At 50.8% G+C, this 15,346-nt stretch overlaps 1 protein-coding gene across 1 annotated transcript in view; it reads left to right on the forward strand.

Annotated features, from left to right (window-relative positions):
- ANKS1B (ankyrin repeat and sterile alpha motif domain containing 1B) overlaps nucleotides 1–14,817 on the forward strand; it is a 793,190-nt gene extending 778,373 nt beyond the window's left edge. Inside the window, exons 27-28 of the mRNA XM_037513805.2 lie at nucleotides 10,004–10,171; nucleotides 13,654–14,817. Of these exons, the coding sequence (XP_037369702.2) occupies nucleotides 10,004–10,171; nucleotides 13,654–13,761 (276 nt within the window). The 3' untranslated portion in view covers nucleotides 13,762–14,817. The remainder of the gene's footprint in view (nucleotides 1–10,003; nucleotides 10,172–13,653) is intronic.
- The last annotated feature ends 529 nt before the right edge of the window (nucleotides 14,818–15,346 follow it).

Genomic DNA, 15,346 nt, shown 5'->3' on the forward strand with positions numbered 1-15,346 from the left:
CGTGGGGTGAGGCTGTCAAGCCTGCCTAATGATGGTAGAATGTGCTGCCACCTTTAAAAATCCACTTTTGAAAACTTTCATGGCCTGCAGAAAGCATTCGTGATTTAATGTGGCCCTAAAAAAGAAAACTTATAAAACCACACATAAAGTTTGATTCTGATTTACTTTGTAAATTCTCATATAAATAGTCATATAGCCTATAAAAGGTTTGTATATAAACACATTAAAAAGAAAATACACCAAAATGGAACAGTGGCTATAATCCAGCAGTGGCATTTCACAGACACTATTTTCTTATGTCTGTATTTTCAAAATTATATGCATGTACCCCTAGTGTACTTAGGCAAACAGATTAAGTTCCTGATTCTTTTAGCGAGCTGAAACTAGCCCTAAAGACGCTCTCTGTATTCTGACCTGCTGGATCAGGCAGACATCTTTAGCAGCATACCTGCATATTTATTTCTAAATTCTGAAGACCTGTAATTGGGCAGTATTCATTTCTTTAAATATAATCTATCAAGATTAATTTCTGCCTGGTACTTGAAAGAACTAACTATAGGTAGAGCTAAAGAGATGTCAATGAATTCTGTGAATATGCCCAGAATATTCTCAGTTATTTTTGCCTCAAGACGTGGGTGAAGCAAGTTGTAGACGAAGCTTACCCCAGGTCTTAAAAAACTAAAGTACAAGCAAAATACCACCAAAAGAGAAATGTGGCTCCTTTCTGGAGACCCCTTTGAGGACCTAGATCAAAGTATTTTCCTTTGTCCTTTGGGCCCCAGTGCCATTGCCTGCCTTTGTTTTCCATTCATTAATCTAAATCTGCCTCTGGAAGAGAAGGCGGAAGGAAAGAATTGCCCTGGCAATCCATGCTCACCCTTATCTTACCTTTAAGGTGCAAGTCGTCTTATTTTATCAATCAGTCCTTTCATTTTTTTTTTCAATTCATCCAACATATATTCATTGACCATCTAACATAACCTAAGCACTAAGGATAAAAGTCAAATGTGACTAGAGCCCTCAAGGAGCTCAGTCAGCTGAGAGAGCTGGACTTAAAAAGAGAAAGACCAGATGAGCGCCATGTAGTAAACAGAGCTGTGGGGCCTCCCCTGGTGGCTCAGGCGGTTGAGTGCAGCACTGCAATGTTTCCCACAGCTTCTGTAGCACTGGCTCGATCCCAGACAGCCAGCAAGGGTCCTACAGGGTGCGGCAGACCTCTCCTGTCTCTCCCGCTGCTCCCCTCAGCAGCGTATTTCGTCAGTCTGCCTGTTCTGTTCCCCGCTCTGTTTCCGGTGAATCCTCTCACCCTCCCGCAATCTGGCCTGTACCCCAGTTCTTGTATAAATAAATACATCTTTAATAAATAAATAAATAAATAAATAAACAGAGCTGTGTCGGGAGCTGTGGGACTTAGCCTGGGGGCCAGGAAAGGCAATTCAGAGCAGGTGCCTGAGGTGTGCCCTCAAAGCTGAGTCTTAACTCACCACGCAAAGGTGGGTGATAGGGAAGGTATGTGCCAAAAACAAAAGCCTTTTTATAAAAGACAAAATGGCCTTTTAGAATATCTTTTGGGGGTGATTATTGGCATAAGAACATCCTCAGAGGTGAACCATTCCCTTTGCACTTGCTCCTCTGAACCCTGGCTGGTGGGTATCCAGCCCTTTGGGTAACAGGTTGCTACTTAAAATAGCACCAACCGGCTCTGCATACATTTCTAGTTGGCTGCGTCAAAGACAGCACATCCCATCAGAGAAGCCTGGAGCGGTCAGGGTGGAAAGGGACAGAAAGGCCACCTGCACCTGGACCAGGCCCTCTTCTCTGTGACTATTTTGGTGCCCTCTTTGTGGTGGTGTTACAGAGCAACCCCGCTCTAAAATGGGTTGCCTGTCAGTCCTCACCCACGCGCTTAAAAGGGATTTACACTGCAGGCACACACAAAAGGTTAACAAAAGGTTTATTTACAAGGAAAGGGGAATGAGGAAATGTACAACTCAGGGAGAAAGGAGGGAGATAAAGTTTTAAATATGTCCTACCCGGTCCCTGACCTGGAATCCCAGGTGACCCACGAAGACCAAACCTGCCTGGCCAAGAGCATGAGCCAAGTGTCCGAGACCCCACTCACGTGGCTGGTTATAAACACAAGCAAAGAAAATGGCTGCTTAACTCTGCCCTTAGGTCCTTACAACCTCCCTTTGGGGATCCTGGGATTTGTAGTTCCCAATGTCTTGATAGAGTGGGGTGGCATCCACAAAGCCTGTATGGAGTTTACTCAGGACATCCTTTCCCCCTAACAGTGTGACTTCTGCCCACACTGGGAAGTGCCTCCACCAACCCCAGAGACCAGGCTAGTCAGGTCTGTTTTTTTAACGCTATGGAACCGACACATTGGTACTTTATTTCTTTTTTTTTTTTTTTTTAGATTTATTTATTTATGCATAGAAGAACTGGGGTACAGGTCAGAGGTGTGGGGGGGGGTGAGAGGATTCACCAGAGACCTAGTGGGGAGCAGAACAGGCAGATGTACTGAAGTACACTGCTGAGGGGAGCAGCGGGTGAGTCAGGAGAGGTCTGCTGCGCCATGTGGGAAGCTCCCTGGCTGGGGATTGAACTTGCGCTGTAGCAGCTGCAGACAGCTTTGTAGGTTGCGTCTTAACCCCTTGTACCACCAGGGAAGCCCTGTTCCTTGATTTCTAATGCAAAGGGCTGCTAGACAGAGTCAGGTCAGAGTGGTCCACCCGTGAACAGCAGCCTCCAGCCTGCACCAAGGGGCCCTCATCCCCGGTGGCATCCTCTCCCATCTCAGCTCACCTCCTTGTTTATCATTTGCACCAGATAGTGGAGGCTTGGGTTGGACGTATCTCGTCCGCCATTTTGACAGTGATGGGTTAAATTTAATCTCAAGTAAATGTTTACATGAACAAATGGACACTATACCTGCTTCCTACAGGACTAGGTGTGATAAACCTGAAAATGCAGAGACACACAGCTCTGAATGAGGGCAAGTGCAGACTAATAGGACACTCAACACCAAGGGAAAGCTTCCTCAACCTGAAGAGCACAGAGTTCTCTATAGTTGCTAGAGCAGAGCCAGAAATGTGACTTGGCGCCCCCTTGGAGTTCAGGGCAAAAAGGGACACACATTCATTGCATGCTTCGTGTTTCTTTGTAAGTAGAGTATCATCCATCCTCTCCAAAATAAAACACAGGTCTGAAAGAACTTTAGTCCGTGGTCCCCATGGGCTGGTGTGACCGCATGCTCGCCAGTGTGCTCACACAGTGCGTCTTCAAAATGCATTTGGCTCCTTAGCAGTTCCCTCAGCTGTGGAGGGGAACACGGGCTGACTCGAGAAAGCAATAATGCAGGATAGCCAGTGGTGCAAAACACTGGCTCATCTGAAGTCAGATCTGGGTTTGAATCCTGATTCTGCCTCTTAACTACCTGTGTGAACTTGACCAGGTTAATCCATCTCCCTGGTCCTGACTTCTCACCGGTAAAACGGAGATGAGAACTCCTGCTGGCAGGGTGGTGCTGAGGGCTCAATAACGCAGTTTGGGCGCTTAGCTGTGGTCCTGGGACCAGGAGCAAGGCCTTGTGGGAATTGCTGCTTTTGCTGTGTTACCACTATGAGAACATGGAATGGGGTTCAAGTGCACAGGTGGACTGAGTTGGTGTAGCAATGGCGCCCAGCACGGCAGCGAGCGTGGATTGACCGCATGTCTACAAGTTAGTGCTCACACACCTCAGTTTTAGCTGGTCTTGATAGAAACTAGACGGTTGGAACTTCAACATTTTGCTCAGTACTTGGAGTAGTGGATTGAGGTTCCAGGTTGAAGGAAGAGCAGGGTATTCTAAAATGCAAGTAAGCAGATAGATACAGAATTCACATCCGGGGAAGCTGAAGAGCCTAAAAAACCTATGGCCAAGTGGATGGCCAGCCAGGATCCCTGGAGCTGAGCCTAGATCCTACAGACAGGACCTACATTTTTCCTGGAAAATAGGACCCAACCCTGTCTGCCAAAGAAGGAAGAGACACTCAGAACCCTAAAGAGATGGATACAGAGTAAATAAAATCATTTGAAACTAGAAGATTTTCTCTAGTTTTTAATTATTGTCAAGATGGAAAGGTCCAGTACTTTTTATGATTATAAAAAGTATTCATCTTTGCCCAAATAAAGGAGAGAGGGAAAAAAAATCCACCGTCTCAACACTCAGTGGTAACCGTAGTCACATATTCATATGCCTGTTCTCTAGGCACATAGATACCATCTCTGTATGGACAAATTTCTTTACGTACAGTCTTTAAACCAGTTTTTTAAATGACACAGTTTTCATTTTGAGTGGCTGCCTAATGTTCCTGTGCCTGGACCTATGGAGTATGCTTAATCAACTCCCTAGTAATGCAATTTTAAATACTGCAATGAATTTTCCTGCACATGTGCCCATGAACCCTTGAACCGAGCAGCTTTTCAAACCAGGAGTTTCCAACATGGAAAAATCCTAGTGATGTGTCAGTTAATATTAGCAAATTACCTGGGTGGCCAGAACTTTCCTAGGGGGAAGAGTACTCACTTTTTCTCACAGCAATGCAGATGCAGTTTGCTCACAGCAAACTGATGAATGTGCTGAGTACAGCCTCAGTGATTAGGCTGCAGGACAATGGGGGACCTTTGTCTTTCCATGAGCCTCCCCTCCCCCACAGCACGCAATGAGGAGCAACGCTCACTCCTTATAGGCCAGGCACCAGCAACTCAGCCCCTGACACGTGGAAGCGCAGTAAATATCCATGGTGATGTTCACCCGCAGTCCTGCTGCCTTAAAGAGCCCACAGCAAAGAAGAGCTTGCCTGAGCATGGCTCCAGTTTGCCTAAGAAAAACAAGTTTGCATCCCGGATTATAATTAGGATCTATCCTTAAACAATGATGGCATCTTGGAGTCCTGTAGTGTAGCAGTTTTTAATGCACAGATCAAAATCCAGGAGCAGAGGGAGGGCTCCAAAGATTGTGGTGTTTGTATTTCCTGGACTGCTGTCCCCGTTGAGTTGGGATTCCCCGCCCCCATCTTTAAGAGGATGTGTTACTTCCTACCCCCACACCGTGGAAGGGGCAGGCCACCGGTTAAGAATCCCTGTGTTGATTCATGTCAAATCATCAAGGGTACCCTTTGCCTGGAGGCTGCCCCTCCACCGATCCTGGCAGGGCAGGCAAATGGCAAGGTCTCAGGGTGCCCTCGCCCCAGCCAGGATGCATCAATTAGGATGCAGGACCTTTTGCATTTTAATGTTTTTAAGTTTTGTGGTTTGTTTCTTTTTTAATAAAAACAGAAGCCTTTTATTTTATCTTCAGTCTAGTTCAAAGGTGTGATGCACAGCTGATCCAAACCCTTGGATTCAGACCCTAGCTCAGCCAGGTGCTGGCTTCAGGAGCAAGTCGGGTCACCTTGCTGGGCCTGACCATCTCACATGGTGAAACGGGAGCAATGCTAGCGCGTCGACACAGGGTGGTGGTTAAGAGTCAATGAGATGGCCCGTTAGAGCGGGAGGCACGGTGCATGGCAGACAGTAACTAACAAATAGCAGCGTTGTGGTCATCAGGTCAAGTATTATTTTGAGTGATTCACAAATTCTCAAATCCACTAAGGTGGGTGCTGCAGGTGTTATTCCCATTTTGAATATAAGCAAAGTGAGGCTCAGAGCCCTTGCTTCCCAGTCATCACCCCACCACACCCACCCTCTGAACGCACACACACACAGGTGCACTCAAGGCTGTGGCTTGTGGGCTCGCATCTTCTTTGGTGGTCTAGTAAAGTAGAAAATACTCAAGGCCAGTTGTCCTAAGTGTGACCCCAGGGAAGAGACTCACACTGCCAAAGTCAAGGAAGGTATTTTCCAATAAGTAGGAGAGGCAGAAGGAGCCAAGGTCGCAGGAGGACCAGATTACAGCTTCGAGAGAGTTAAGGCAGTGAATAAGGCTGATGAGTTTGCATTTATGGCCCAAGGGAGGTAGTAACTGAAAATGAGAACGGTTGTACCAGCCAGCTCTGTGGTTTGGGCTGGCAGAGGGAAGGGTCACATCAGTGCTCACGGTGTGACGTTGTACCCAGGAGGGGTCACGGGCATCAGCCTCAGCCGCAGCCTGGCTTCAGGATGGGCTGCGCCCTGTTCACCCAGTGCTGATGCCAATGCCCAGCTGGCTCCCCTTTCTGCGGGCAAGTGGGGGCAGCCAAGCCTCTTCAGCCTCACACACTGTTCCAGCTACCTGTCTTTGCTTAACAAATCACCCCAAAACATAGTGGCATAAAAAAGCATCTATTATTTTATTATTAAATGAGTCAGGAGTTGAGGTGGAGCTTGGCAGTTCTCTGCTCTGCTCCACCATCTCTGGGACTGCCACTGGGGTGACTCAGCTGGCTGGACTGCTGGGCCAGAGTCATCTGTCTGGGCCTTGGGTCCTCTCTATGTGGTGTCTCCTGGAGCCTCAAGGCACGGGGTGACTTCCTCACTCGAGCCTGGACCCCTGGGCCAGCATGGCAGCAGCTGCTGCTTCTCACCAGGCAACCTCCCTGTAGCCCACAGTGGTGGATCGCGGGTGCTCAGACTCGAGTGGTTTCCCTGGGAGCAAGGGCCCAGCCTGAGCAGCAAGACTCCTCACCAGTGTGTCCCCTCTGCCACCTCCTACTAACGGGGAGCCAGTAAACACCCTTCCATATTCAAGAAGGTAGAACAGACTTGCCCTCCCAACAGGGGAAGCACCTGGCTGCACATGGAGGAAAAGTATTGGCGGTGACCTCTTAGAGATGAGCTCCCCAGGGTGGGTGTGGTTTAGAACATAGATTTTAAGTCGTAAAAGTTGCTTCTTATCATAGCTCTGTAGCTTCCTGGCTGTGTGATGCCGGGCAAGTTACTTAACCTCTCTGAGCCTCAGTGTCCTCATCTATAAAAGAGCATGGTGATATAGTAGTACTGCAGATGATCGTGATAAGATTCAAATGAAATCTACCGAGAGCTTAGCACAGTGCCTAACCCCTCAAGGGTAGCAGTGCTACCTATAGTGACTAATAGTGTCCAGCTTGTGTGTGAATATGCGTTCGTGCGTCCGTTCATTCGTTCTGCCATCACCTGCTGGTGCCTGCAGTGTCCCAGGCATGGTATCAGGCTCTGACCTCCCCACAGTTGCAGGAATAATATATTGCAAGCAGAGACGGGTTGGGCTTCCAGGCTTTTTGAGCAGCATCCCTGGCCCCTCGGGTGCCAGCCATTCTTGGGGCCACAAGCCTGACTCAAAGGGGAAGCAAGGGCTTGTCACCCCAGCCTCTCTGACATTGCAGTATTATTTTTTGGCTTCATCCCCATTGGGTCTCATACTGTCATGATAACTCTCCTTCTGCTTTAAACAGTGGGGGCGCTCCTAAGGGGAGGCAGGATAAGCAAACCCTCCTTCCCTATTGAATGCATGTCTTCAGGTCCCTCTGCAGGCGTCTGTCCCCCCCAAGGTCCCTGGTGTGTCATAACAGCACTTCTCGTGCACACGGCTCGGCAGCAACAAGCTGCTCCTTGGAGACACAGTCCCGGTGCCATAGGCCCTCCCTGACATGCAGCATCAGTAACTCAGACAAAAGTGTAATGTTCAAGTCTTCACTATACCCCTTCATGCTAAAGGAAAGCAGAAGCCAGGAGACCACAGTCCTGGTCTTCGGCCAGAAGCCATAGTTCCACAGCATGTTAGTCGAGAAGTTTGTTCATACCAGAAACTAATTAAAAATGAAGGGCAGCATTCTAACCCCTGCCTTTCAGAAGCGCCAGGCTTCCCATAATAGTCATGTGAAAAATCTCACTTGCTCAAATGAGCAGCTTTGACTTTCACTTGAAGACACCGGAGCTGTCAGTGAGTCTCACTTTCAAGAGCGTTTTCTTTCTTTTTTTTTTTTAAGATTTATTTATTTATACAAGCACCGGGGTACAACCAGAGGCACGGGATGGTGAGAGAATTCACCAGAGACAGAGCAGGGAGCAGAACAGGCAGAAGGACCGAAAGTACACTGCTGAGGGGAGCAGCGGGCGAGCCAGGAGAGGTCTGCCGTGCCATGTGGGTATCTCCCTGGCCAGCCAGGAATCGAACTGGCACTGCAGAGGCTGCGGACAGCTTCACAGCACTGCGCTCAACCTGCTGTGCCACCGGGGAGGCCCAGGAGCGTTTTCTAAATTAATAATAAAGGAAGTGACACCCAGCTCGACAAGCTGCAGGCTATGGGACCCTGAGGCTGACACCTTCCCTGGTCCAGGGAACATCTGCTCCCAGTCCAGGACAGACAGGCATCCTCCGTCTCCACAGCAGCGGTGAGCAAGGCCGAGAGTTGAGGCTCCAGGTGGAGACCACTGAAGTTGGAAGCCCCAGGCTGCCCGCCGAGGGGTCCCTGCACCAGAAGGCAGAGCTGACAGTGCTGGGGGTGGCACGTGTAGGTGGCCACAGGGCTCAGCCCCCTCGTTCAGGGATGGCCAGAGCTGTCTGCCAGCCCTCCTCCACTGTCATTTGCCGTGCATTACTAATTTACTAGTCTGACTCATCCTCGGAGGCAAACACGGGCTCAGCGTTCACTGTGGGAGACGCTCGGGGTTCAGCGCCTCCAGCGAGCACACGTCTGTCTTGTGGGACCGTGGCTGCTTAACGGGGAGCTCAGAGGAGACAAACGCCTCTGTCCACCCAGCTCTCCAGCTCAGAAGCATTTTCCCCACTTGGTTTAAGACCATGAGCACTTGGCATTGACCTGAAGTCTGGGCTCTTCCCTGCGGCCGCTGAAGGCCATCCCCGTGGAGTGGGAACGCCCTCCAGCCGAGCTCCCTGGAATCCTGGCAATTGAACTGCTCCATGTGCTTGCGGCTGGGGGAGACAGGGGGAGGGACAGCAGGGGAGATCGGGCCACGAGGGAGAGGACCCAGCTTGAGAATCAGCAAAATGTACTTCTGTGGGTTTGAAAAGCCAGGACCAGACATTCTAGAGCCAGTCCTCAGAATGAAAACTCGGGGCTGACCCTGCCTGCGCTCAGCCAGTGGGGTGACGTTAAGCTCCCCGACGGATAGGCGTCCGCTTCTTGGAGACACCCTGTCCTCCGGGGTGTGGCGGAGATCCTGCCGCCTTTCTGGGGCCAGATAATGTCGGGTTTCCTCAGTGGCAGGAGACAGGGCGGAGCTGTGCTTGGGGCAGAAGGCAGAGATCAGAGCTACGTGTCAGGAGAAGCGAGGAGAAGGAAGTGAGAGGTCGTCTTGAGGGGATGGATTGAAGGTCTGGAGAAAGGCCCCCTCTCGGGGGGCTGCCGGGCCTGGCCTGCCAGCCTGCCAGAACCCCCCGCGTCTTGCTGCTGATTTGATGATAAAATATGGAGTGGACCCACAGGGCGCTCAGACGCCTCAAGAACTAGCTGGATAATTGGCTCTGTTTGCACGCTCGCTGCTGCCACTGCGAGATGCCACACCAGCATGACTAATGCGCTCCCCTCCACCTAAATTAGATTTTGATTGTGTTTCAGAGATGTTCACTGAATCACAGATGTTGGAGGTAAAAAGCCCCCAACTTCTCAGAACACCTCCCGTGGAGCGTGTGGGATCAGCCTCACAGCCACGCTGGGGCGCGCCCGGAGCTCAGCCGCAGGCCCCGAGTAACCCTTCTCCTCCCAAGGCCTGGGGAGCCACCCAGACGCCCAGGAGGGGGGCTCTGAAAGGAGTGGGCTCCAGAGGGGTGGGGGTGGGCCCAGCTCGCAGTGGGAGAAGCAGGGAGCCGACTCCTTGGTGTGGCTGTCGGGGCAAGCGCCGCCTCCGTGACCGGCGCCTCCCGCAGACCTGAGCTTGGGCCTGCGCGCCCCGTTCCCGCAGACTTGCCCTGACTCAGCGCCACGCCACGTCGGGCGGAGCAGCTCCAGGTCCTCGACAGCTCCCTGCCCGCGGCCTCGGCCCCGGGCTCGCTCCGACCTGCAGTGTCCCTGTTGTCCATGTGGTCTCGTTTCTCTTGCAGAACTTAGCCTACGAGATCATCCTGACGCTGGGCCAGGCATTTGAAGTCGCGTACCAGCTGGCGCTGCAAGCCAGGAAAGGGGGGCATTCCTCCACGCTGCCGGAAAGCTTCGAAAACAAACCCTCCAAACCCATCCCCAAGCCCCGCGTTAGCATTCGCAAGTCCGTGGTAAGTAGCAAAGACGCGGTGGCTCTGAAAACCTTGAAGAGGAGGGCGAGGGGGCTGCTCTGGGGGGCCCTGGCGTGGTGTGGGGGCCTTTGGGGAACCCTTTTGTCCTCGCCCTGGGCCTCCGCGGGTCTGCGTCCGTCACCAGCTCAGCCCAGTTCCTGCAGCCTTGAGGCAACATCTGCCTGGACCTGGGGGCTCCTGTGAAAACCCCACTTTCTGTCACCCGCGGTCACCCGCTGGAGAACACTGGGCGCTGCCTCTGTTCCTTGGTGAACCTTCCCTGAAGGTCCAGGCGAGCCTGGCGCGGTGTCCCCTGAGGCTTCAGCTCCTACTCCCCACCCCCGGGCACAGAGCCTCCTGCAAACGCCTGGCGTGCAGTGAGGCTGGCAGAGGCTCACCGTGCAGGCCGTCCAGGCACCCAGCTCGAGGAAGCTGGACACGCCCAGGGTGGGCATCAAGACATGCCCCGGAGGCCGAGGGCCAGTGTCCTGGGCAGACCCTGGCTGGCACCTGGCCCTGCTCCCTGGCTCCCCTGAGCCCAGGCTCCCTACAGAGCGGCGTCTGCTCAGAAGGCACAGCCCCCCTCCCTGTCACCCGCCTTCCACCAGCAATTCCTCACCACCCCCCCCAACATGCTCTGCACATCCTGGTCGAGCAGACTCCCCTGACTTCAAAGGGGCGTCCTCTGGTAGCAGCAGTGCCCGAGCTGGAAGGTGCCCAGCAGCCTCTCCTCTGGGCTTGGCTCCAGCTGCTGTCTGGTATCCTGGAAACCCTGAGGCGGGGGGCAGGCAGGCATCCCCCAGGAGCTTTGCTCTCGTGCCCACACGTCCTTCCATCTGTAACTCTCTCCTCCTTCCCACTGACCCCTGTCCCCAGTTTCCGGGGTGGGGGGGTGCTGTGGGAATTTTTCATGTTTACAGAGAGACACCTCTCTTTGTGACCATGTGGCTTCTTGTTGACAATCTTTTTGGCCCTGACTCCTGTCACCATTCATGGCAACTCCAGCATCCATGGGGTCCTCCCCTCTAGCATCTGGCCTCTCTGTTCCTTGACAGCCCACTTCTGGGGTCCCCCGCATAGTCATTCATTGACTCCCCTCATCGCTGATCATCACCTGCAACTGCCCCTCCTCTGAAAATCCTTCCTTCCGACACCACACTCTGGCCCCTGGTCCTCCCTCAGCACCTACCCAGAATCCAGACTCCCCCGGCCCCCAGAAATCCAGACTCATGTTCAATTTCCACTTTGATATTTAACAGAAAGCGGATACCTAGTATGTCCAGAGCAGAATTCTCGGATTTCCCCTCAGAGCTGCTTCTTGCTCCATCTTTCCCAGTCATCAGGCAACACACCCTTCCCCCATGCTGTTCCAGCCCCAGATCTAGAAGCCATCCCTGACCCCCGCCTTCCCCTCACCTCCTTTTTTCCAACGTAAGCAGATCCCTAAAACGTAACCTCACACCCAGCCACGCTGCCCCACGTCCCCTCCACGTCTCTCCTCCCAGCGCCCGCCATGGCGCACCCCCCTCCCCCAGCAGACCCGGGCCTTCCCGCGCAAGAGGGAGCTCTTCTGTGACAAAGACCCGATCCCAGCACCGCTGCCCCCCAGGACCCCAAAACCTAACTTCCCAGCACACTCCTCTCTGACACCCCCACCTGAGCCTTCACCTGGAAAACTCTCCCCCTAATTTCCGCTGACTCCATCTCTTCATCAGGTCTCAGCTACACAAAGAGGCTCTTCCTGACCACCCAAACCAAGGTAGACACCTAGTCACGCTCAAGCGTATCACCTGCTTTTAATTCTGTGTAGCATTTGTTTCTTGTCTGTCTGCCCCCCACGGAAATGTAAGTGAAATGTGCAGGAGTTTCCAGAATGTCTCCGGGACACTCTCTCAGCCTGTTGTCCTGCTCGCGTGCAGGCTGGATGCCTCTGTCCACGGCAGGAGCCTCCAGCTGACGTTACTCTGTCCCCATAGATTCCTTCCAGAAGAGCACAAAGGGTCGGGTGCATACGGGCTCGTAGAATAGTCATCTAGAATCCTTCCCTGAGAAGTAGGAACTTGCACAGTGAATCACACGGGTGTTCTGAAGACACCTTGCTATCCCGTCCCCCCTCAACGGGGGCCCCATTCCATGTCCCTCGGCACCTGTGGTTTTGTTGCGAGAGAATCCGTGATCCCTAAGGATGTGTGAAGTCTCCCCACAGCCTGGTGGAGACACAGATCACGCTGGAAGGTAGCTGGTGGGCATGGATCCCCCAATCTGCAGAAAGCTCCAAACTCACAGTGCAGGAGGAACAGGAGAGGCCTTCCTGAGCAGAGCAGGTGCAGGCCCAGGGCAGACAGAAACACAAACGGGAGGGCAGCAGTGGGGTGTGGGCTCCTGAGTACTCACGGTCCAAGCCCAGAAAGGCCAGTCTGACTCGGGGTGCACAGGGGTGACGGCACTCCAGCCCCGCTCAGGTTGGGTCAAAGCTCCACCTGACCCAGCCCTGCCCACCTCTTCACCCCGTTACCCCAGGGACTTTGCACCTGCTGCTCCCCCCTCCCCCACCTCCACCAGGTGAACTCTTGCTTGTCGTCCAGCTCTTCATTTAGGCCTTATCTCACTCATTCTTTAAATAATATGCATTCTATCGGTTTTCTTGTGTGCCTGCAATTTACTGGGCTGCCGGGAGCTTTTCTGAGATTGGGGAAAAACAGGGAACAAAGCAGACCAAATCCCACCTTTGTGAGCACACATTGTAATGGAGCATGAACAGATAAATACGGTATGTGTGTGGCATGCATATTATGAAGAACAGAGCGGATGAGGAGAACAGAGACGTTGGGGTGCTATTTTATATGCGGTTAACAGGTTTAAGCCACAACCTGAGTGACACTACAGTGCAGAGCCTGCGGGTGTCTGGAGGACATTCCAGCAGAACAGATAACAGGCCCCAGGGCCCAGGCGTGGACTCGGTCCAGGCAGCGGCCAGGAGGCCCATATGGCTGGAGCAGAAAGACAGGCAGGGCCATGGTAGGTCACCATGAGGACCTTGACTTTTATTCTGACTGTGATAGAAACCACTGGAGGTTTGTGAACCAGGGAGTGACATGAGCTGGTCCACCTCCTCCAGGAAGCCTCCCTGGCTTCCTGACATGGAGCTGATGGCTTTCGTGTGTGCCCACCGACTGCCCTCTCTTCCCCTCATAGCTCACTTCTCAGTATTGAAATCTGTTTCTATGTCTGCTCCCCATCTGTGTGCCCTTGAGGACAAAGGCCGTGTCTCTTTCGCTGTCCCCCCCCTCCAGTGCCTTGCACACAGTCCTTATGCAATAAATGTGTGTCCAGAGACCAACAAGGACTCTCATACACCAGCCTCCTGGAAGTCCTGCCGAGGCACGGGGTTGGGTCCGGGCAGCGTCAGGGCGTCAGGATGCATGCCTGCCCCCCTGCACAGGTGCCGTATGACAGGCGTCAGCCTTTCTGTTTTAAAGCAGATCGACCCATCTGAGCAAAAGACTTTGGCCAATCTGCCATGGATTGTAGAGCCGGGACAAGAAACCAAGAGGGGAATTAATACCAAGTATGAAACCACAATTTTCTGATCCTCACCCGCCCTCCCGTCGTCGTGGTGCCTTGCACGCCGAGCAGCCAGGAGCAGGCTTTCCTTCGCCTTTCGTTTCCACCCAGCCCAGGAGGAAGACTGCTCTGTTTGTGTGGCCTTGTCACGGGCGAGAGGCCACTGGCCCTTCCTGGGAAGTTCTTTCTGCACCAGTGGCAGGAAGCGCCACCGAGACTTTCCAGTCCTTACCCCTGACAGGCACGAGTTGAGATTTCTTGCTGATTCCCCTCCCTGCTACCACCCAAGGTATTTCTAAGGACTCTGACCCAACACTTGCTCTGCTGTATTTGGGGATAATACCTTTTGAAACAAAAGTACAGGGGATCTCTAATACTGCCTAAAAGTATAAAATTCTTGGGTTTATTTTTCACTGTCAGCAGTTTTAAAGGTAGAATCGGAACAGAACTACCGCCATACCGCCTCTGTAGACCCATTCTATCCCCGAGTTCCATCCACTGCAAAAGGACAAAACCACCCTCATGATTGCCAGGAAATTTCACAGTAGGATTTCCCAATTTCTATATTTGTGGATTTTATATGTAATCGACTGTCAGATAAACAAAACCTTTACATCGATGGATTGATTCACAATTTAAGAATGATTTCAAACAGAGAAATTTATTATGCACAGAAAAATGTGTCTTGTATTAAATATTTTTATTAAAAGAAGGTTTCATTCATGCATTGATAAGAGAAGTAGGTTCGTTGTGAGGGATGTTTCTGATTGATTTCAAATAACTAAATTTCTACTTCCAAGAGGGCTGGCTCGGGTGTTGCAAAGCCCCGAGCATGCTCAGCAGAGCTGACCTGGGGAAGCCGACTGGCTTCAAACCGAAAGTGCTGACACAGTCATAAGCCTGCAAAGATTGTTTTTTTTTTAATCTTCACAGTGTTTTAAAGGACATGTTAAAAAAAAAAAAAAACAACTAGGGCTTCTGCTGTCAAGATTTCTGTCATGGAAACCTTGTTTGAGAAAGATGTTAATAAAATTCTATTGCAAAAATTTTTTTTCTAGAAAAAAGAAATACAAAAAAAAGAAATTCCAAAGTAATAAAACTCTTTTCTTGAAACAAAATAAATAAATAAATAAATGTTTGCTTACTATTTGATTAAATAAAATTTACTTACATTTCTTTAAGGCATTTTAATTTTTTTAATGTCTCTGTGGAGTATTTGTATGATACCATAATGTATATTTATGTAGAATCAAATTATATAAACAGTACCAATATCATTATAGAAAAAAATAACATTTTAATGTATATTGTTCTAACCGATCATATTGTGAATCATTTTGAAGTTCATTATAGCGATATTGATAAATTGTGGGATTGTCTTAATTTTTTTATTAACCAATATTATTTTAAATCTGAGGTTACCAGTTATGTTCATCAGTTGGTGAGTTTTGAAGGATAACTAAATTTTATTTCAAACTGACAAATGTATATGCTTTTAGTTCAGTGTTGAAGAATTTTAATACACTATTAAATTACTTGAACTGAACAGTTCCTTGTATATATTTTGCCTATTCACTGTTGATATGTATGTAGTAAATTGAGAGTAAAATA

This window comes from Talpa occidentalis, unplaced genomic scaffold (assembly GCF_014898055.3).
Source record: "Talpa occidentalis isolate TD23 unplaced genomic scaffold, MPIMG_talOcc4v2.1 talOcc4.16, whole genome shotgun sequence".
Lineage (NCBI taxonomy): Eukaryota > Metazoa > Chordata > Mammalia > Eulipotyphla > Talpidae > Talpa > Talpa occidentalis.